This window comes from Castor canadensis, chromosome 5 (assembly GCF_047511655.1).
Source record: "Castor canadensis chromosome 5, mCasCan1.hap1v2, whole genome shotgun sequence".
Classification (NCBI taxonomy): Eukaryota; Metazoa; Chordata; class Mammalia; order Rodentia; family Castoridae; genus Castor; species Castor canadensis.
In genome coordinates, this window is record NC_133390.1 from 68,138,325 (window position 1) to 68,161,831 (window position 23,507).

The 23,507-nt window shown below is 42.6% G+C and overlaps 1 protein-coding gene across 2 annotated transcripts in view; it reads right to left on the bottom strand.

The window, feature by feature from the left end:
- The window catches only part of Gpr156 (G protein-coupled receptor 156), an 87,580-nt gene that overhangs the window by 14,144 nt on the left and 49,929 nt on the right, over positions 1–23,507 (bottom strand). The window contains exons 2-7 of one of the 2 annotated variants that reach the window (XM_074073239.1): positions 22,876–23,098; positions 21,438–21,567; positions 21,106–21,216; positions 16,216–16,341; positions 15,219–15,314; positions 2,063–2,299 (exon numbers count right to left, since the gene is read on the bottom strand). In XM_074073239.1, the coding sequence (XP_073929340.1) occupies positions 2,063–2,299; positions 15,219–15,314; positions 16,216–16,341; positions 21,106–21,216; positions 21,438–21,557 (690 nt within the window). In that variant the 5' untranslated portion in view covers positions 21,558–21,567; positions 22,876–23,098. The remainder of the gene's footprint in view (positions 1–2,062; positions 2,300–15,218; positions 15,315–16,215; positions 16,342–21,105; positions 21,217–21,437; positions 21,568–22,875; positions 23,099–23,507) is intronic. The other variant, XM_020162134.2, reaches the window with a different exon arrangement.

Genomic DNA, 23,507 nt, shown 5'->3' on the forward strand with positions numbered 1-23,507 from the left:
CTGTGGCGGAGGCCTAGGTTCAGAGTACAGTGGTGGGAGGGAAGAGGGGAGAGAGGAGAGATGACAGATAACAAGAGCCAGGCGTGGACCTTGCTTCACTCCATCTTAGACATGGACCATGATCAGATGGGGATGGGTTTTTTCCTGATGATTATCTCTGTCTCAAATTATCCTGTGCTTTTCAGAGACTCCAGTTAAGCTCTAAATTGTATACCTTGATCTATTCTGTACTTTCCTATTTAGTCTCAATTTTATCTGCTGTCTTGTTTTATTTTCTTAATTAACTAAGTCAATACTTTGTGGTGTCCTATTGCCTGTTCAATGTTTTTATTGGGACTTAAGATTCAAACCATATTTTCACCCTTATTCAGTATTTCATTATCTTAGGACCATGTCCTTTTGTAAAATGGTTTGCTTTGGTCAAGGAGAGGCATTGAATTCTATTACAAGACAAATTAGATATCTTCTAAAAACTTCTATTTTACTTCAGAGGAAAGCAGCTTCAGCAATTCTTCAGATATCTGGGGTCTGTTTTGCGAACTGCAGGTTTTCTTTATGGATCCCCTTTCCCTGAATTTATAGTCTTACATGGGAAGAGCTAATTTTCCTAGGATAATATATTCTGTTGGTGTATTTCCTTCATGGTGGCAAGATGACTGCCATCACTATAGGCATCACACACATTCAAGGCAAAAGCTTTCCCAGAAAACCTCCAGTGTTCAAACAGTGTCACAGGTGCACCTCGGGCTATAAGGGAGGTTGGCAAAGCAAATGTGTGGGTCTTTCAGCCTATATAGTGGACACAAGCAAGGAAGAAAGGGGTTGTTGGCAGAGACCAGCTAATGAACAATGCTGAGGGGTAGGCTTCTCCCTCCCAGAGCCCTTTTCTGCTACATCCACTCTAAATGGCTTCCTGCAATCTAGTTCTTACAACGTTGAGATCCTGCAAAATATTCTCCATTTTCTGGCACAGTCGCAATACCCATCCTTAGATTCTAATGCTGCTGCAGCAGATTTTTCCATGTTTGTTTATTTTGCTGAGTATGTTTATCAAGAAGTAGTGAACAGAAAGAACGGTAAAGGGCCCGTGCTCGTGCCATGCTGTCATGGCTAAAGCTCTCCCTTCCCTTGCATTGACACTGTAACCCTCCACCTGCCAACCCCAGGAGAAGTGGCTCAGTCACCTGGAAGCTGCCAAGGGAATCAGCTGCTTGAGGGAGGAGAGGATGAGAGAGGCCTTGGGGAATATAGGAGAAGTAGGAGGCAAATAAGGTGCCTAATGCCCCAGTTGTTATGGGGATGGGTGCTGCTCAGGGACCCTCAGGCACAGCATAACCAAGTTCACAAGGCCTTCCTTCCAGAGCCTATGGACTACTCCTTCCCTACGACTTCCTTTCTTCCTCTTTGCTGTCTGGATATTTTTGCTTCTATCTTTTCTTTATTTGATTTTTTTTCTTCTTACTCCCCATAATATGAACCACATTTTTATGTCTCTAAATTTTCCTCCAATAAGAAGAAAGAAAGGTATTTTAAATCATAAAATTCCAAACAGATTTTTCCCTGGGAATTTGCAACCAAAAATTGGGAAGAAGAAAGAAAAGAAGGAAGAAGGGAGAGGGAGAGAGAAGGAGAGAGAGTGAGAGAGAGTGAGAGAGAAGGAGAGAGGGGGAGAGAGAGAGAGAAAGAAAGAAAGGAAAGAAAGAGAGAAAGAAAGAAAGAGAGAAAGAAAGAAAGTCTCCACTCTCCCAGGCTAGGAAAAGAAAGAGATGGAGAGGAATTGGGAAGGAGTGAAGCCAGCTGGAGGGTGGGCAAGGAAGCAGGTATGTGAGGACCTTAAGGGACAGGCACCACTACAGTGGGGCCCCCTCTGGCCTGCTGACCCAGGAGCAGAGCTGTCATTCCCCAGGCTAGTGAGATGGGACAAAGCAGGAGAGTGCCTTTCTCTGACTCTCCAATAATAGCATGGAAAGGTTCCAGTAGAAATCAAGATGATCTGTCATGTCCAGCAAAACCTCTCAGCAATTAAAAGGACTGTCCTCACAGAATTCTCCCTGGAGCGTACCTGGGGAACGAAGATGCAGCAGTTCACTGTGGTAGTGCAAACAAAGATGCCTCCAGATGTGAGTCCAAAAACCAGGTTGGGCCAGGCGTGCAAGTATCGGGTAGCCACAGAAAGCAGCCCAGCAGCGAGCACCAGGAGGTTGACCCCGACCATGATGGCCAAGGACTGGTTCACAGGAGGAGAACTGACGTGGTCGGTCAGGCCAGCCAGGTAGGTACCATACAGCAGCAGCAGCCCCTGGAGACAGAGAGGGGAACCGAGGCGCAGAGGAGTGGAACAGGGCAAAGCAGCAGCCAGGTGCCGTGACCTATGCCTGTAATTGCAGCTACTCAGAAGGCAGAGGTAGGAGGATCAAGAGTTCAAGGCTATAACAGGCAGTTAGTGAGACCCTGCCACAAAAGAACAAGACTCATGCCTGTAATCCTAGCTACTCAGGCGGCAGAGGTAGGAGGATTGCAGTCCAATGTCAGCCCCGAAAAAATAATGAGACCCTACCTAGAAAATAAACTACAAGCAAAAGGGCTGGGGGTGTGGCCTAAGTGGTAGAGCACCTGCCTAGCAAGGGTGAGGCCCTGGGTTCAATCCCCACAATGTCCAGAACAAATAAACAAACAACAAAAACTGAAATAACCACACAAAAACCAGGGCACAGCAATATGGTTGGGATCAATGTCCTCTTCTATAAAACCGAGGATTTGCTAAGCTAACACACAGGAAACGCTTAGGGAAGTTCCTTACTCTCAGTAGATACTTAACCTTAGTAGGTACTTAATAAACTTGCTTTCTGCCCCGTCATTAGGAATGAGTTTATCAGCTGTCAGTAAGCCAGCTATGAGACAGGGCTTTTCAGGGGCAAGGCCCAGGATGGGTTCGTATGGGTTCGTAAGGGCCCTACAGAAAGGGGTGGAAGGCACTAGAAGGGCAGGGGCACCGTGAGCTGCTGTGGTTCTGCTCTGCACCAGGCTGAGGGGGCCTGTGGGAGCTGAAAGTGGCCTGGAGTCTACTTGTCAGTCCTGTGCCACAGCAGGGCAGTGCTGAGTGTGTGTGAGGAGTGAGAAGGGGGATTCTAATTTATCCAAAGGCACCATCTGCTTGCCAGCTCTGCGCCTACAAGACCAGCGTTTGCCTCTAAGGGACACAGCTTTCTAACTGACACAAAGCCTTGCCACAGGCTGCCTGAGGCTCTGTGCAGTGGGGCTGTGAGACACGAAAGGTAGAAAAAAAGGAGAACAAAGGCAGCTGCGACCTCGGCAAGATGGAAGGAGGGGCGACATGGTAGCCACTTACATTCCCTGCCTTGGGACCTTCCCTGCCCCCACCATGAGGAAGTCAGGGGCCCTATTTTTTCCCTCCCTTCATGAATACCTACCTGCTCTCAAAGTTCTCACTTGTACTAAGGAGAAAGTAATTCACAGCACCCAGCCCTTCCCAGAAAGGGCTGCATATCCACAGCAATCAAAGCTTTAAATTTAATCAGTAACGTGTAACATAAAACCCCACACGTGCTTGTCTTTTGACTTCATGGAGAGTGGCACACTAGGCTAGGGCAGAAAGCATTGCTACAAAGAATGAGTCATGGTCCTGGTTTTCAGGGTGCCCAATCCGGTAGGGAGGCTGACAGGAAGTGAGCAAATATGTTTACCACATGGCTGTGAAGATGCCATGGGGCAGGGCTGGGGCTGGGAACCATGGGGTTCAGGACAATAAGGAAAGTCAGGTCACGCATCTACAGGATTCCTCCCAGTGACCCTGCAGTCACACAACCTGGCTAACTTCACCTGCAGGGATGGTTCTAGATATAATTTTTGGAGCATTGGTTGTGCCATGGGGTAAGAAATCAGCATGGCAGAGATACCTTCTGGGAGCCTCAAACCCCAGTGTCTCAAATAGGGCCTACGGGCTGATTGTGGCCACTCTGAGATCTTCACAGATGGGAGGACACAAAAGTCAGGGGCAAGGGGGCCTGACTTTTGGGTAACTGATTAATTCAGGTGGCATTTGATAGAGCTGCATCATTAGTAATTTATAAAATTGGTAATTTAATTAGTAATTTTATGATTCTAATAAAATCGTATTTTTGTCTGCAATTCTTTTTGGGGGGATATAAATGGAGTTTGTTAAAAGTTAGGGAAGGGAAATATAAAGGGAAGCATGGTGAGGCCCTGGCGGAAACCGGAAGCCGAGACAGCTTTTCTGTTCTTCAGGTGCTTTTAAAACCTATGATGACCTATGGGAAGGGGAGAAGGAGATTCCAAGCCAATCAAGGACCAGGGAGGGGAATGGGTGGTTCCCAGCCAGGTGAGGGCAGTTCCTGAGCCAAAGCATGGTTAATCTAAGATGTAATTTTTTTTATGAGTCCCTAATTTAGACTACCTCAAATTCCCCCTGAGAGGCAATATTCCAAAAAATTCTTTTATTGGGTTGCTAAAGCGGGGGTGGGGTACATTTTCAGTATCTGCTTCAAGCTGACAAGGGGCAGCAGACCCTACCTACAAGGGGAAATTGTCTCTCCTATTTTTTCCCTTAGGACTCACTGGGACAGAAGGTGTCTGAATTATTGTTTATTTCAATTAAACTTCCTCCTGGAGCTCTGGGTTGCTCATGGAGATCTCATTTCTTTGTAGAGGTCGATGGCCCTGTTGCTTCATGATTTGGGTCCTAAAGGCTTTCATTCCTTTTAACTCCTTGGCTGTTGTCTGCCATTCATGGAAAATAGGTGTGAATAAATTCTCCTGTCTGAGTGTGTCACACCTGGTCCTTATATGTCATTTGCCTTCACTGTCAAGAGTGGGGCAGGGAGGTAGCCGACAGGCTCACGTGGGGCGCTGGGACTCAATATGGAGACTGGGCTTCACTTGGGGGTGCCTCACTGACGGGGGCCTTTGGGGTTGGACTCAGTTCATTTCCTGGTTCTCAGCACTCTTTCCTCTTTCATCCCTTGTCCTACAGAACGATTCGACAGAGAAATAAAAGGAAATGGGAGTATGTACAATGCAATGGAGAAAACAAATAAGGTGCGGTCCAGAGTGTTATGGGGGAGATGCTGGCTTGCTCAGCTGGGGAGGACTAGTTCTGCTGTGGGCTCCAGGAACTGGGAGAGTACTATGTTTCCAAATTGTCTAGGGGATAACCGCAGAACAATAACAATGATGATGATGATGTTGATGATAACAATGATATCTAACATGGCTGAGCTCTTTCTGTGGGCCAGGAGTGTCTGAAAACCCTCAACATCACTAACTATCCAGCAGCTTGGAGCAGCTCTGAGGTGATGTCATCATCATTCTGTTTTACAAAGGAGGGAACAGAGGCTCCAAGAGGCTAAATGAACTCTAGGGTCAGTCAGGAAGGGGGGGAGTCAGAACTCATTCCCATTCTGTCATGTTCTAAGGCTCACATTTCCCTGCCCTGCCTGCCCACCCCAGACCAGTTCCTCAGAAGCAACGGCCTCCCACACTTTCTATAAGAATCTCCTTAGGTCCAAAGAATTTAATCAGTAATAACTGTCTTATTAACTCACTTCCCATATGCTCACTTCATGGACTCAGCTTAATAGGATAAAAGTTTCTATTAAGGACAAAGGGTTGTTATCCTCAGCTAGGCCAGGGCAAGAATTCCACTAGATGCCCTGGTTCTGGAGCTGATAACCAAAACAGTTATTGCTTCCCTGAACTTTTAAACTTTGTTCTCAAACCCCCCTCCTAACCTGGTCCCTTTCTAATTAGTCAACCGTGAAGACTGTAAGCCCAAAACCTACCCAATCCAGGGACAGAAGAGGGACAGAATAGCATCAGATAAAACCCCTGTGGACCTCCCACCTGGTGTGCATGCCTACCAGACTTCTTGGTGTGCACCCTTCTGCAGAAGTAAATTTTGCCTTGCCTATTGATTTCTGAGTAGTGTAGTGTCTCTCTCGTGATACCCCAATATCTTAAAGATATTTCTAATAGCGTGGGGGCTCGTCTGGGATTCTCACATCACCCATGGGGCTGTGGAGACTCCCTCCTCAGGGGAGAACTGTCCTGCTGCCTTGTTGCAGCAGCCTCAGGGCTGGGGGAATTCACTATCTCTGTGGCAATGCTGGGAAAGGGGGTTGGCCCAAGCAAGCACCGAGGTGGACCTGATAACTCTGTGCATGGGACCAAGGTAGGAAAGTCAAGTACTGCCTTGGTGGTTGGGACATCCTGGAGAGAGGCTGTGTGGGTGTGACTGGAACTTGTCCCAGACACAAAACATGTGGCAACTCCAGATTCCTAACCCCATTAGCCCATGAGGGAATTGGTGGAAGAAGGAGGAAGCAGTTTGGGTACAGTATAAGAAATCCCCATCACAGGACATTGAATATTTTCCTGAGGAGCCAGGATTTCAGGATGGGAAATAAAAACTCAGTTTTAGGAAAGACTCCCAAGAAAGTACACTCATCTTCTATTCCTCCAGATAACCCTCTCAGTCTCATTATTACTATATTGGGCAGAAAATCTTAGGATGAAAGATAAAAAGAAACAAAAAATGATTAAATATCGTTCTTTCATTTGGACACAGGAGCCAAACTTAAGACTGTCTGTTTTCTGGCCAAAATTTAGCTCCAATGAAAACTGGGTCTGCCAAGTACTCATAGAATATGAAACTGATAAAAGCCCAGTAAGCCAGGAAGAAATAAATTATGCCCTCTGCTGGTGGAGGGGACCTATGACTTTGTTTCTGCTTAAAATGCCCAAGACTGAAAACTCTAAATCAGAAGAGAAAGAAAGCAAATGGGAGCCCCTTGATTGCCTTCCTCCCCATTATGGACGCAAGGGCTCTGCCCCTGAACCTTCTCCATCCAGGAGGCCAGGGAGCCTATAGGCAAATTCACCCAGGGAGGGAAAAGAGATAGAAAATGAGGGCCCTTGTGGAGCAGCAGCAGCCTAGGCCCTCCCTTACTAGGCACTTCCTTCTCCAGACTGTGAAGGGAATTGAAGCAATGTAAATAGGATATTCAAAACCTTCCTCCCTGCCCCCCCCACCATGAAAAATAATCCCAGACCCTATACCCTCTCTGAGAGGTTCTCTTAGGGGGTGGGGGAATTGGGTTTATTAAGGTTCCTCTCACTGGCTTGAAGGTAAAATATTTAAAAAGAAAATTAAGGTCTCTGCTAGAAGAGCCACATGGGGTAGTAGATCAACTTGACCAATTTCTTGACCCACAGGTTTACACACGGGCTGTACTAATGTTCATTCTAAGTGTCTTGTTCTCCAGGGAGGAAAAAGGAATGATAAGGAGGGTAGCCATGATGGTTTGGGAACATGAGCATCCTCTGGGTCCTAATGTCCTCCCTGCAGATGTAAAGATTCTCAATCAGGATCCCCAATGGGATAATAATGATGCTGTTCATTGGGGTTACATTAAAGATCTCAGAGATTTAATTTTAAAGGGAATTTGAGAAAGCAGTTCCTGATCTGAAAACCTAGCCAGGGTCTTTGACGTCCAATAAAGCAAAGAGGAAGACCCAGCTGAATTCTTAAACAGGTTAAAAGAGCAGATGAGCAGATCCTCAGGAGTAAATGTGGAGGACCCCATAGATCAGGGTACATTAAAATTTCATTTTGTAACAAATAGGTGGCCTGACAGCAAAAAAAGTTACAAAAATTAGACAACTGAAAAGGTAAAAATATGGAAGAACTATTAAGGGAAGCCCAAAAGGTTTATACAAGGAGAGATGAAGAAAAACAAAAACAAAAGGCCAAGATAGTGCTGTCCACCATAGAGCAAATGACTCAAAATAAAGTGGGCCTATGGGCCCAGGGACCGTGGGCTCCCCAAGGAGGATGCCAGAAAGGGCAACACCCCAAGGGACAACGAAGGGAGAAATGAATGTTACAAATGTGGTAAGGAGCAGCATTCCAAGAGAGAATGCCCAAATTGGAAAAAGGAGGAACAGGTGATACCTCTCATGTTGATGAAGACTAGGGGTGTCAGGGGCTCTTTTAGTTTAAGGGATCCTTCCAAGAACCCTTGATAAATGTAGAGGTCAGATTTGAACTAATGAAATAACCTTTTTAATTGATTCTGAGCAGCTTACTCGTCTTTAGCATTCCGTCCTCCTTGTATGCAGTTGTCATCTGAAAGCTTATTAGTTTCTGGAGTGAAAGGAGAGAGACTCCATGTCCCTTTATTCATAGAAGCCCCTTAAGATATAAAGATAGACAGACAAAAGTAGTTTTTCTCTTTGTCCCTGAAGCAGGAACCAGTCTCTTGGGCCAAGACTTAATGTCAGAATTGGGGACAGGATTAAACATACATCAAAAACAGATGCAGGTGTCTCTCAACCTGTTATCTCTGGAGGAAGAACATCAAATTCTTCCAGAGGTCTGCACTAGGGATGGAAACCGAGGAGGACTAAAAGTTCCTCCAATTCACATTGAACTAAAAAAGGAGAAACTGTCAGGAGGAAACAATATCCAATTCCTCTGGACGGTAGGCTGGGATTACAACCCTTCACTGAGGGACTACTCAGGAATGGCCTTCTTGAACCCTGCATGTCCCCTTAAAACACCCCAATCCTCCAGTTAAGAAGCCTGATGGCTCTTAGAAATTAGTCCAGGATCTAAGAGCCATCAAACAAATTGTGCAAAGTAGACACACCTGGTGGTCCCAAATCCTTATACCCTCCTCAGCAAGATACCACATGATCATAAATGGTTTAGTGCAGTAGACTTAAAGGATGCCTTTTGGGCTTGTCCCTTAGCTGCGAAAAGTAGAGATTTCTTTTACTTTAAATTGGAAGAACCCCAAATGGGAAGCATACAACACTGATGGATAGTTCTGCTTCAGAGATTCACAGAACCCCCTCGCCTGTTTCGACAAATCCTTGAACAAGTATTAGAGACTCTTAACACCCCCCCACACACAGATTAAGTTACTCCAATATGTAGATGATTGGTTAATCTCGGAGGACAAAAAGAAAAGGGGTAACAGGGGCAACTATTGCCTTGCTTAATTTTCTGGGTCAACAGGGACTGAGAGTGTCAAAGTCCAAAGTACAGCTTGTGGAGAAGGAAATTAAACTCTTGGGACATGTTATTAGTGAAGGACAATGGAGACTAAGCCCAGAGCAGATCTGTGGAATAATTATTATGCCTCTACCAACTACCAAAAGGGAGCTAAGGAAATTCTTGGGCCTTATTGGATACTGTAGATTATGGATAGATTCATATGCCCTTAAAACAAAGGGGCTTTATCTTAAACTTTTAGATGAAGAACCTGACCCTCTTCTTCAGAAATCAGGAATTACAGTCCCTAGGCACTCTAAAGCATGCTGGCCCTTGTCACCGCTCCAGTGTTAGCTCTGCCCTCTTCAGAAAAGCCTATTTGTAACTGTTGATAAGGGAACAGCCTTAGGGGTCCTAAAGCAGGACCATAGAGGACAAAGACAGCCAGTTGCCTACCTCTCCAAGATCTTAGATCCAGTCTCAAGGGGGTGGCCAGAATGTACTCAATCAGTTGCAGCCACTGCTCTTCTAACAGAGGAGAGCAGAAAATTGACTTTTGGGAGATCCCCATGGTAAGCACGCCTCATCAACTGAGAATGATCCCTAGCCAGAAGGTAGGGAGATGGTTAACTGACTCAAGGATTTTAAAATATGAGGCCATTCTGTTGGAGAGGGATGATCTGATACTCACCTTGGATGATAGCTTAAACCCAGGTGAATTCTTGGTGGGAGGACAATCCTCAAATCCTATTGACCACTGCTGTCTAGACCTGATAGAATACCAGTCCAAGGTAAGACCAGACCTACAAGAGACTCCCTTGAGACCAGTGAGAAGTTCTTTGTGGATGGTTCTGGATGGTTCTTCCCGGGTAATTGAAGGAGAGACATAACGGATACTCAGTGACAGATGGAACTTACTTAGCAATTGAATCAGGCCAACTATCTAATAATTGGTCAGCTCAAACTTGTGAATTATCACTTAATCAGGCCCTAAAACATTTAGAGAAAAGGGAAGGAACTAACTATGCAGACTCCAAATATGTATTTGGAGTAGTACACACATTCAAAAAAATTTGGACTGAATGAGGTTTGATTAACGGTAAAGAAAAAGATATTGTTCACAAGGAACTTAATCACTCGAGTCCTAAAAAACTTAACGAAACCTAAAGAAATAGCAGTAGTTCAAATCACCAAAAAGGGCACAATATGGAGGCCCAAGGAAATAGAATGGCAGATGAGGCTGCTAAAGAGTCTGCCTTGCAATCTGAGGCACCCATTTTCCATCTTACCCTGATCATACCCTGAAGTTTCATCTTCAAGAGGAAAAACAATTATCAAACCTGGGGCTTCCAAAACTCCCAAAGGAAAATAGATTTTACTTGATGGTAGAGAAATGCTCACCAAATCAATAATGAAAGAAACAATATCTCATTTACATAAAGGAAGTCATCACATACCCAGCTATGTGTGATATAGTCTTAAGAAAATAGGAATATACACCATAGCTAAACAAGTAACTGAGAGTTCCCTGACCTGTAGAAAGATCAATAAACAAGCTTCAAGAAAACAGCTCCCAGGAGGAAGGAGCCCAGGATTAAGACCATTTCAAAGTGTTCAGGTCGATTATACTGAAGTTGCCCAAGGTAAGGCAACTGAGATATCTCCTGGTTACAGCAGATCATTGACTAACTGGGTGGAGGCGATTCCATTGCCCAGTGCCACTGCCCATAATGTGGCCAAGGTATTATTGGAGTCCATAGTTACAAGATTTGGATTAATAGAAAATACAGACTCAGACAATGGGAGCCACTTCACAGTCACCATCATCAAAGATTTTACTCAAGACTTGGATATGTCTTGGGAATATCATATTCCCTGGCACCCCCCATCCTCTGGAAGGGTAGAAAGAATGAACCAAACCCTAAAGAGACAAATGACCAAATTAATACTACAGACCAAACTTCCATGGACCAAAGGCCTTCCTATAGCATTCCTCCAAATTAGAACAGCCCCTAGGAAGGACACTGGCCTGTCTCCATATGAGATGTTATTTGGGTTACCCTATTTAGGAAGGTCCTCAGATCTCCCCACTATGGAGACAAAGGACCAATTTCTTAAAAACTACAAACTAGGTGTCTCCTCAACTTTACTTTCTCTTAGGCTACAAGGCTTTTTGGCCCCAATTCCGCCTCTTGAATTCCCAGCTCACTCTTACAGACCTGAAGACTGTGTCCTGGTAAAAACATGAGAGGAGAGCAAACTTGAGCCCATCTGGGAAGGACCCTATCAGGTATTATGACTGAGACAGCTCTCCCAACAGCAGAAGGAGGTTGGACCCATTATACCAGAGCCAAAAATTCTCCTGATCCTCGCCAAGAATGATGGATGGCCACTCCACACATGGACCCTATGAAACTGTCTATAAAAAGGCTCTAAGAGCCTGCCTGGTAATCTTAGGTGCAATCTCCTGTGCTCAGCCTGCACTACCTATGTCCAATGAAGATTATAAATGGCTTCTTGCTATCTAAGATAGTATGTACCCTGTAAGTTTGGTTACAAATATAACTAAAGGTCCTGACCCTCAGGTTAGCTGCTTTGATGCCGGTCTAGCCCTATCTTGTGGGGATTTAAGTTATCAAAGGCAATTATCCCAAGAGGATACATATTTATGTCCAAAGGGGAGACCTCTACTAATGGGCTAGGGCCTTATCTGGACTGGGATGATGTTTGGTGGACCATTCAACCTCAGGGGTGGACTGCTGACCCCAGAGCACCTAGCCCTTTGAGGTGCCTAGCATCCTTTAAACCCCAAAATAAGTCTAACTAAAGGTATCCCACCCAAAAACTGCCCACATCTCCAATGTAATCCTCTCTTACTGACCATCCTTAACACAAAGTCAGCTTGGGAGAATCCACAGGTTGCCACCTGTGCTTATGGAACAGGGGTCCTCAATCTCCAGATGTGACCTCATAAGCAGGCTCAAAAACCAAATTGGAGAACCTTCCCAATCGTCCTTTGTATCTTCAGCCTACTTTACCAACCTTACTCCAGAGAAGGATAATGGGGAAAAGTCACTAAACAATCCTGAAAAGGTTTAAGTAACAGTAGAAACTGACTTAAGACAAACCCTAGACATAGAGACTGGATATGGAGAGACAACTGCCTGGATGCAATGGATAAAATATTCTGTATATGCCTTAAATAAGATCAGTTGTTACTCATGCATTACAGGTAGACCAGAGACTCAGGTGGTCTCATTCCCACTAGGATGGACCTCAGACCCTAACATTATGGCAAGCATACTCCTCTATATCAGGAGGATTTGGTTTGGGGAAATGAGTATTACAAGAACTTGTCATTACTGCTTCTAGTAGTAAAAGGTCTTAAGACAGAAAGCCTCTCGAAGCCCCTGACACCAATTACATCTCGTGCCTCTCTAGGTATGGGGAGTCATTGACATTCATGGGTAACCTGACTGGCTGTAATGAATGTTGATTCCTCGATGAGATAAGCAATCAAAATGTATTGGCCAAAGCCTGAGCAGATGTCTGTAGAGGGCCTTTGCTTGAGATTCTCCCAAAAAATTGGAGTGGAACCTGTGCTTTGGTTCAATTGGCTATCTCTTTCACCCTGGCATTTCGACAACCTAGCTAGTCAAAAAGAGGGCTCAAGTTCCAAAATAAAAGAAGGACAGAAGGGATGATTCCAGGAGTGTCATTTGACTTACATAGATGCCATTAAAGTCCCCAAGGGGTCCCTGATGAATTCAAGGCTAGAAATCAAATAGCAGCAGGCTTCAAGTCAGAACTATTTTGGTGGTCCACAGTCAATAAAAATATAGATTGGATCAATTATCTCTATTATAACCAACAGAGATTTGTTAACTACACTAGAGATGCCATCAAGGGAATAGCAGAGCAATTAGATGCCACAAGCCGAATGGCATGGGAAAACAAATTGGCCTATGTGATGTTAGCAGAAAAGGGAGGAGTTTGTGTAATGATAGGAGGTCAATGTTGTACTTTTATCCCCAATGATACCACCCCTGATGGCACCATCACAAAGGCTTTACAGGGATGAACTACTCTTGCCAATGATCTTGCAGAAAACTCCAGAGTAGATGATCCACTTAATAGCTTGATGGAACAATGGTTTGGAAAATGGAATCCATTTTCACATCCCTGATAATTGTGTTAGGAGTAATGACCACAGTAGGGTGCTGTCTCATTCTGTATATGAGAAGGCTCATCCAAAGATTAATTGAGACTGCACTCACCAGACTCCCATCTCTTACCCAGACAATCTCCTCTTATTAGACACAGTTGAACAAGAAAGTTAATTAATGCTAGCTAAGTTTGAAGAAAAGAACTGTAAATAAAAAGGGGAAATTATAAGACTCAGCTTAGGTCAGGTCTTTTCTGTCAAAGAATTCAATCAGTAATAACTGCCTTACTAACTCACTTCCCATATGTTTGCTTCATGGACTTAACATGATAAAAGTTTCTATTAAGACAAAGGGTTGTTACCCTCAGCCAGGCCAGGGCAAGAATTCTGCTAGATGCCCCGGTTCCGTAGCTGATAACCAAAAACAATTATTGCTTCCCTAAACTTTTAAACTTCTTTGTTCCCAAAGCTCCCTCCTAACTTTCTAATTAGTCAACAATGTAGACTATCAGATCAAAACCTGCCCAATCCAGGGACAGGAGAAGGACACTAAAACCCCCATGGACTTCCCACCCAGTGTGATGCCTCCCAGACTTCCTGGTGTGCACCTTTCTGCAGAAGTAAATTTTGCCTTGCCTACTTCTACTACTTCTGAGTAGTGTTGTCTCTCTCGTGATACCCCAATATCTTAAAGATATTTCTAACACTTTCCTAGAGGTGAGCCTAGTAGAGTTTCCTCAAAGGCCATCAGGCCACAGAAGCTCCTCCACCTCCTCCAGCAATCGGTTTCCAGGCTTCTCTCTCTGCCCTGGAAGTCAGCAGCAGCCTCATGTCAGGTGTGGCTGGCCCTGGTCTTCATGTAGTGTCCTGTAACCTCAGAGCCAGTTCTCTGCCCCCTCAAAACCCAAGTAAGAGGACAGTGCATTCGGAGGGCTCCCTCAGAGCCCTGCATGGGTGTCCTGCACCAACTGGAGACAGTACCCTTCATCTAATGAAAAAATGAGGATAATGATGGAAGGTGGGGGGGCAGTATAAGAGCCACTGTGAGGCAGCTGGAGCCAATCAAAGGACACCACGGATGGTGCTATCTGTCTTAGAGCCAGACCTGCTTCCAACCTGCGGTGGGTGAACAGCAACAGGATACCTGACCCAATTTTTTTCCTCTGTGGTACTGGGAATTAAACTAGGGCATCAAACTTGCTAGGCAGGCACTTGAGCTGTACCAGCCCTTTTTGTTTTAGTTTTTCAGATAGGGTCTTGTGCTTTTTGCCTGGGGCTTTCCTAGACTGGGATCCTCCTACCTACACCTCCCTGGTAGCTGAGATTACAGCTGTGTCATATCACATCCAGCTTATTTGTTGAGATGGGATCTTAGTAACTTTTTGCCCAGATTGGCCTTGAACTCTGATCCTCCTGATGTCTGTCTCCTGAGTATCTGAGATTATAGGCATGAGTCACTACACCTGGCCTTTTGTTTTGTTTCTGAGATAGAGTCTTGCTAACTTTGCCCAGTCTGGCCTCAAACTCAAGATCCTCCTGCCTCCACCTCTGGAATAGCTGGGGTTACAGCCATGCACCATCCTATAATCAGTGCCCAGCCCTGACCCAAATCTTAACAAAGACACAAAGGTATAGTAAAGGCATGCAGAGGATAATTAAGCTGGGTAGAAGTCTTCATAATTTCTCTCGTAGGGGAGCTGCTGAGAAAAGGGTATTGACAAATTAACTTGAAAACAAGACCATGACCATGACTTGAAAACAGTGGGTGAATTCCTGATGATGTGGGGAAGACTGACTGAGGGAGGACAGGAGTTGGAAAAGTGACCCTCCAAACAGACAAAAATGTAGAGAAATTAAGGTGTCATGGCTTTAGGATTTATGCATCAACAAAGCCCTCCTCTGAGCTCAACATTCTTTGCAGACACCATTAATTAACAGTCCTCATTAGTTCAGATCCATTTTCATATCCATTTTGTTGATGACACATAGACTGTATCCCAAAGAGACATGGTTACCAACCTTGCATCCCAAAACAAGAGTAATCCAGACATCAGAGTACTGTGAAGCACAGAAGTATGTGTTGGTCAGAAGGCAGGACACATCTCTCCCTGTCACCTAGAAGGGACACAGGGTCAGGACTGAGGGTGCCCACCATCAGCAGGATCACACAGCAGACCTGTGAACACCCTGCAGTTCAACTCCTTGACAGTACATAATTTCCCCCTCAGTATGCAAAAAGGGGAAAATGTAGGTGATGCCTTAGAACCTAAATGAGACTGACTATGAGAGGGAGATGATAAAGGTGGGTGGACAAGCGGCTTCTGGGTGGCAGCAGGGTGCAGCCCCCAGTCACATGCTTTGCTAGCACAGTGATTTAAAATACAGGGGATGTTACTTATAAACAGCTGAATCCTTATAAAGTGAATCCTGATATAATTCCACTGTATTCCCCAATCCCTTTGAGGCTGGAGACATACAATACTTCTTCTAATTGAACACTGTGCCAGGCACATTAAGTCCTTGTCCTGAATTGTTTCTTTGCATCTTCACAGCCCTAAGAGATAGAAGGTATCATTACCTCCACCTTACCTAACTGGAAAGAGACTTAGATTGAATTACCTCCCCAATGTCACACAACTGGTGAGCTTGGTAGACCTGGGATTTGAATCAGAGTTGGCTGACTCCAAAGACTACCTCAAAATACCTCTGCTACTTCTCTCTGATCAGGGCAAGACAACTTCCGGGAGGTGAAGGTTCTCATTATTGATGATGTGAAAGCTGGTAACTGTCAAGCAGATTCCAGTGTGCTGACCTTCAGGGGACACCCATAAGAAGACCTCCAGGGGCAGAAGGAGCAGTGGAAGGGGCAGCACAGCCTGCAGACAAGGGGCAGGTGCTAATGGCAGCCACAGCTGACTCTCCTTCCTCTTCTTGTTGCAAAGATGGACACTCAGTGGATACTGCTGGGATAATGCCTCTGGTCAGGAATTAGATTCCTTAGGGACTGGACCCTCACCGTCATGCTGACCCCAAGGATCTGAAGGCACTGGATGGGATCAGTCAGCACCCATGTCATCAGCAGGATCACATCAGCCAACACCAGTGCTGCCACCAAACCCAGCAACTGCAGGTCTTTGATAATCTGCAAAAGAGTCAATGTCAAACATCCCCTTGCTTGCTGGCTATATGACATAGGTGCGGGAGTTTCCCACATGCTCTGAGCTACAGGTTCCAGGACAGCTCTCCCAAAGAGCTTCAAATGCAGCCATCAAAGACAAACAATCACCAAACATTTGCAATTACTTCTATGTGGTTTTTCATCATTATTACCATTAAGCATTTCCATTTATTGAACTTTTTCACTTTCTGCCTTTTTCTAACAAGGGATTTAAAGGTTCTTATAAATAACTGCTACTTCTAGATATGTTTCTATGAGCACATAGAAAAATGTGGGGATTTTAGCACCAGTGTAACCATTATCTCAGAAGGTGGGATTGAGAGTCGGGAATGGATACAGAAGGAATTGTTAACATTTTATTTACATGAATGAACTAGTTGATTTAATATGAAGAGAATATATTACTTTTGTGACCATAGGAGTAAAATTAAGAAAAAAATATGACAGGATAAAACACTGAAAAATACCAGGGAAGAGAAAAATAAAAAATATGATAATGGTTCAGGTGAGGAGCTTTGATGAATTGGAGCAGAAATGTGGATCTGAGCTTTTGACAACCAGTGAAGGAAAGAAGCACAGCAGTTGTAATGATTCATGGTGTTTGTAAGATAAAACAAATCAGCTGCTTGATTGAGCTGTTCAAAATCAGCAACAAAGAGAAACTCCTCAAAGTAACCAGTGAAAAAAAGACATGCTATAAGTCTTCCTTATACAAAGATAATGAAGATATAAGATTTTTCATCAGATATAAGGCCAAGTGAGAAGACAGTGGAGGGACATCATCAAAGTACTGAAAAAAGAAAAGAAAAGAAAACCTCAGGCTAGAATTCCATATCTTGAAATACATCTTTCAGTGGCTGGATGTAGCTCCATGGTGAAATGGTTGCTTGGTGTGCACAAGGCCCTGAGTACAACCCAATCCAGAGAGGAGAGTGGAGAGGGAGAGAGAGAGGAGAGAGGACAGAGGAGAGTGGGGGGGGGGGAGAGAAAGACAGAGAGAGAGAGAGAGAGAGAGAGAGAAAGACAGAGAGAGAGACAGAGAGAGACAGAGAGAGAGAGAGAGAGAAAGAGATTATCTTGCTGAAAGAATTCAGCACTAGTAGAGCTACACTAGAATTTGAGATATTCTTCAGGCAAAAGGAAAATGATATCAGATGAAATGTGGATCTATGTAGGAAATTAAGAGCACTAGAAATGGTAACTGCATAGAAAAATATGAGATTTCTTTTTAATGTTAAATACTTTTAAAAGATAATTGATTAAGCAAACATAATGACAACTGCATATAGGGCTCATAAAATATGTAAAAACAGAACCAATAACACAGAGATGGGTTAGGGAAGAATAGAAGTACACTATTGTATTTATATTATATTATATACTATATACTAATAGTATTAGTATATATATATATACTAATAGTATTTATATTATATGTGAGCCCCTGCTATATAAACTGTTCTAGAAATTGAAGAGAGTAGTTTCCAAATCATTATTTAAGGGCAGCATTACCCAAATGCTAAAATTAGAAAATGATTTTGGAAGAAAAGAAAATGACAAAGCAATATCCACTAAGAGCATAAGCACACAAATTTTAAACAAAAATTTTATAAAAATGAATCCAATAATATACAAAGTGGGTTATATATCATAACCAATTGGAGTTTATCTCAGGAATGCAAGGTTGGTTTAATATCCTAAAGTCATTTGACCTAATCCACCATATGAACAAATTAAAAAAGAAAAGCCATATGATCATTTCAACAGACACAGGAAAAAACTTAACAAACCCAACATTTCTTTATAAAAATTTTCAGAAAAATAAGAACTGGATGAACACCATTTACAATAAAACAACAGCTAACACCCATGCTCAGTAATGAAAGGCTGAACACTTTTTCTGTAAGATCAAGAATGACTCAAGAACATCTGCTCTTACCACCTCTACTCAAGGTTGTACTGTTGTTTCTAGCCAGGGCCATCAGACAACAGATCTTTATTCACAGATGACACGATCACCTGTGTAGAGAATCTGATGGACTATAGAAAAAGCTGCTAGAACTAATATGAAGTTTAGCAGGGTTGCAGCACTCAACATCAACAGATAAACATCAATTGAATTTCTATATACTAGGAAAAACATATTTGAAAGTAAAATTTTAAAAATGCATACAATAGCATAAAAACATGAAAGTTAGGGATAAGAGTGGCAAATTTCATGAAAGAGCTATATTGAAAAATATAAAAAAAATGCTGAGACAAATCAAAGAAAACCTTAATAAGTGGAGAAATATACTGCATCTATGGCTCAAAAAGACACAATGTTGTGAAGAAATCAATTCTCTACGATTTTATCTGTGGATTAAACACAATCCCAACCAAAATCACAAAAGAATTTTTGTAAAGATTAACAAACTGATTAAAAATTCACATGGAAATTCAAAGGACCTAGGCTATTCAAACCAACATTGAAAAAGAAGAACATACTGGAGAACTAATATTCCCTGATTTCAATATTTAATAAAAAACTACAGAAATCAAGGTAATTTAGGGTTCCTGTCAAGATAAAATAAACCACAACAGTGAGACACGATGGAGAGTCCAGAAATAGACTAACACAATTATGAACAACTGATTTTCAACAAAGTATAAAATAATTTAGTAAAGAAAGGACAGTCTTTTCAACAAATTGTATAGGAACAATGGAATATCCATATGTAAAATAATGAACTTTGATTAACACATCAAACCATATTTCAAAATTAAGCTGAAATGGATCATAGACCTAAATGTGAAAACTAAAACTCTAAAATTTCTAGATATAAACACAGGAGAAAGTCTTCTGATGTCTTAAGTTAAGCAATTTCTAAGATATAATATTAAAAACATACTCCATAAAGAACAAATTGACAAATCAGAATTAGAAATGTCTTCTCTTTGAAAGACAAGAAAATTAAAGAAAATGAAAAGAAAGGCACAAAGTGGAAAAAAATATTTACAAATCATATATTCGATAAAGGACTTTTGCTTGGGATATGAAAGAACATTTGAAACTCAATAAGCTTCCCAATCCAATCTGATTTTTAAAAATAGATGAAAGATTTGAATAGACATTTTCACTAAAATATAAATATATATATATATATGGGAATCAAAGCAATATGTGAAAAGATACTCAACACTGCAGTAAGGAAATGCAAATTAAAACTACAATGAAATACTACTAGCCATACCTATTAGAATAGCCCAAAGGAAAAAGACTGACTAAATCAAACATTGGCAAGAATGCAGAGAAAATGGACCCTCTATACTATTGTTGGGATGCAGATAGCTACAATCACTTTCAAAAACAGATGGCACTTTCTTAAAAAGTTAAATATACACTATCACACGATGAAACCATACTTTCATCAAAAAGAAATGAAAATATAAGTCTACGCAAAGATGTGTCATGAATGTTCACACCATCTTTATTTTTAATAGCCCCAGAATGGAAACAACCCATACATCCATCAACAGATGAACAGAAAAGCAAATGTATGTCTTACCAGGAGTACTACTCAACAGTAAGAACTACTGCAACACATAAAAACATGGATGAATAATTATAAAATTCATCAAAATAATTATGTGAGTAACATAAGTCAGACAAAATGAGTACATATTGTATGATTTCTCTTATATAAAACTCTGGAAAATGCAAACTAATCTATAATGACAGAAACGAAATCAATGGTGTCCTGAGGACAGGGACAGGGGATGAAAGGACTGGGCAGGAGAGGGGCCTGAGGAAGCTTTGGGGGATGGTAGATATATTCACTGCATCATGTTTCATGGGTGTCTCTACATATGTCAAAACTTATCAAATCATATGCTTTCAATATGTGCATTGTGTGTCAATTATGACTCAAAAAAAGCTATTTTTGAAAAAGGAATCAGTGTTCTAAAGGGATGAACTTTTTGTCCTGCTAGGCAATCTTTTTCATCTGTGTGGTTATCCACAGCTGAACTTTTGATAAACATTCTCCATGATTCAATAATATACGCTAAAAAAAAAAAATCTCATCATCCTAGAGAAGTAGACTCTGATTGAATGATATATTAGGTCTGGGCAGAGCCTCTAGCTAAAAAGGCTGATGGTCAGGCTTTGAGGTCTGGGCAATCATATCAGAGAGTCAGGTAAAATGGAAGAAGGTGATTACACTGAGGCCTGATGTCAGGGACAAATAGGCGATGTGGCTGATATGTGGCTTCCAGGGTTGATTCTGTCTGCTGAAGAATGTCCTCTTCTTGCTACTGCTCTAGCTATGTCGTCCTCAGTACAGAGAACTGCTTGCTGCAGAGAAAAAGAATGGGGCTCTGCGGAGGGAAATCACTTGGCTTTCTTGCCAAAACTTTCTTGTAACCACTCTCTCTCCCTCCACTTCCAGTTCACATCTGTGCCAAGCACCAGTCTCTCTGAGAATCTTACTCTCCCTTCCACTATTGCCAGGTATTAGCCAGCACACAGGATCCCCCAGGACCTGGGGGTACACATGAAGTAGACTCATGTTCAAAGACCTGCCTCCCAGCAGTACCAAGTGACAGTCTGCCAGGCCCTGTGCAAATGAGGCCACATGACTGCTAGGTTTGAATGAGACCCAGTGATATGTATCAGATTCTCTAGCTTTTGATCCACTGTGGAGCTTCCGTCTGCAATCCAGCATGGTGTACTGGCTGCCTACTCACCACTCTCTTGTCAGGAACCCTCTGGGTAAACACCTTGTAGAGTCGCCAGCTCTTCCCCAGAATGGGGCCAAACACAAGGGAGGTCCCAATGCACAGCATGGACAGTCTTATCTACAGGTGGAAGGGGACAGAAGCAAAAAGTCATGTACTCAGATCTGCGAAACCTCAGGCCCACAGAGGCATGGGGTAGAAGGTGGGTCTCACTGAGTAGTCTTTTCCTTTTGGTGCCCCCACCAAGGATACAGGGAACCACCACTCACAGGAGCAGCTGGTGAAAAAAGTATTAAAACTTTAATGTTATATTCAAAACAAAATTTCAAAAAATCACCTACCTGAATGAGAGTTTCCATGGAGCACCCCACTACTACATCCTGAATCCCAAACAGGTAAGCACTACTGTAAGTCAGACAGCTGCCCAGTAAGGTCACGATATTCAGATTGGGGCTAGACATCTTCACAATCCTAGATGGGAATAGGAAGAAAGAAAGAGCCATAATCCTTTCACTACGGTTAGAGATTTTCAAGATCAAAGCTTCCTCCCCACCATAAGCTCCACTGTAGCCCCAGAGTGAGGGCCACTGGGAGGAAACCATTTTACTGCCCTCTGAATGAATACTTAGATGTTACATTTATTTTCAAAAAGAACTACATTCTGGCCCTTCTTGCTTGTATAACTCTTAAGTCTTTTAAAAGAAGGCTGTCAACCTATACACAGGTGTCGTCAGCGAGTTGGGATGTTCTTCATAACGTTTAGGGTTGCTAAGGGATTGTCACAGGCAGTAAATACATCACTAGCAGGTAGATACCCAGAGAGAGAGCCTGGATCTTTCAGAAATGAGCTATTTGGAGAGGGTTTTGGAATTTTTTGTATACACTGTTTATTGGATCTGTAAACTTTTTCTTTCTCTATTTGATCAAGAAAGAGGAAGCAGAAATCAAAAGCAGGAAACTAGGGCAGGGTCTTTTCATAGAGTAGTGTGAAATGAGGTTAGAGGGATATGTGGACAATCCCTGGGGACCAGCAGAAATTCAGGATATGAATTGGTTCATCTAAGGGGGAAGCCAGGGTATTGGACAGTGACTGATGACTACCGAACAAAAGTAACAAGTAACAAAAAGGAATGTAATTATATTTAAGCACTGTAGTATAGATAGTGTGTTCAACATAAGTGTAATATTAATACTAATAATTATTTGATAGTTACTAGTTATACTTTCATTTTTAAATAATGGAGGAGTAAAGCATTCATTTCTCAATTACCCAGCCAAGCATCTTAGAGACCAAGGCCAAGGCCAAAGCATCTATTTAACATGGTGCAGTTTGCACATGTCATAACCACCACGGGGCCACTTTGGTTACCCTGTGGCTGGCATTAATAATACATCTATACACACAGGAATACCAAACTACCAACCAAAGACTCAGGCCCCCACTACTGCTGCCATAGACCAACGAATCCAGTTGAGTTTAACCTTGTCTTTAAGCAAAAACATTGATTTTGTTGTTGTTGTTGTTTAAAAGTGAGAACAACTGTCATGTATACTCTTTATGAAATGAGGATAACAATAATTCTTTCCCTCTAAGAACTGTGAGAATTTAATGAAGAATATGGCAGAGCGCTTGGCATAGGGCCTGGCACACAGTAGTCATGTCACTAACACTAAGGGCCAGAATTATAATTTTGCTTTACCGCTTGAGCCACTCTGCCACCCACATTTTGGAAACCTAGGAATCACCTTTTCCTTCTATTTTCTTTTTTTTTTAATTACCTTTATCCTATCATTCACCAAGTTTTTCTCCTTCTTGTTCCAAAGCCTTTCTCTGAGTTTTCCCTCACTCTCATTTCCTGCTGTCACATTTATCCAGGATACAACCAGGCTAGGAGCACTGAAACTGGAGTCAGGTCTGTCAGGTCAGAATATGTGCTCTGCCACTCACAGCCATGTGACTTTGAGTCTGTCGTGGACTATCATAGGCCTTCTGTTTCCTCACCTATAAAATGAAGACACTGTCTCATTTCGTATCCACTGGATAGGCTATTGTGAGGATTGAGTGAGATGTGGGCCAAAGGTCTCTGCAAACTCTAAGGGGATGCAAGCACATCGATTTTCAGATTTTTGGTACAACCTTCAGCTCTTTGTAACACCAATTTATTTTTCTGCTCTAATACAGCCTGCACATTACTTTCAGATCTATTTTCTCAAGATGACACATTTAGCACTTTTCAAAAGAGTCTCATGAATAAAGAACATTCTTCTATAGTTTACCTTACGTGTCCTATATTCGAGTAGAAGATCTAACCCTATCCTACCATCCCAACTATTCATTCAGGTCTGCATCCTCTGTCACCATATCTTCACATTGTGGACTTATGGAGGGTGATTTTTCTTAGTTTCTTTGC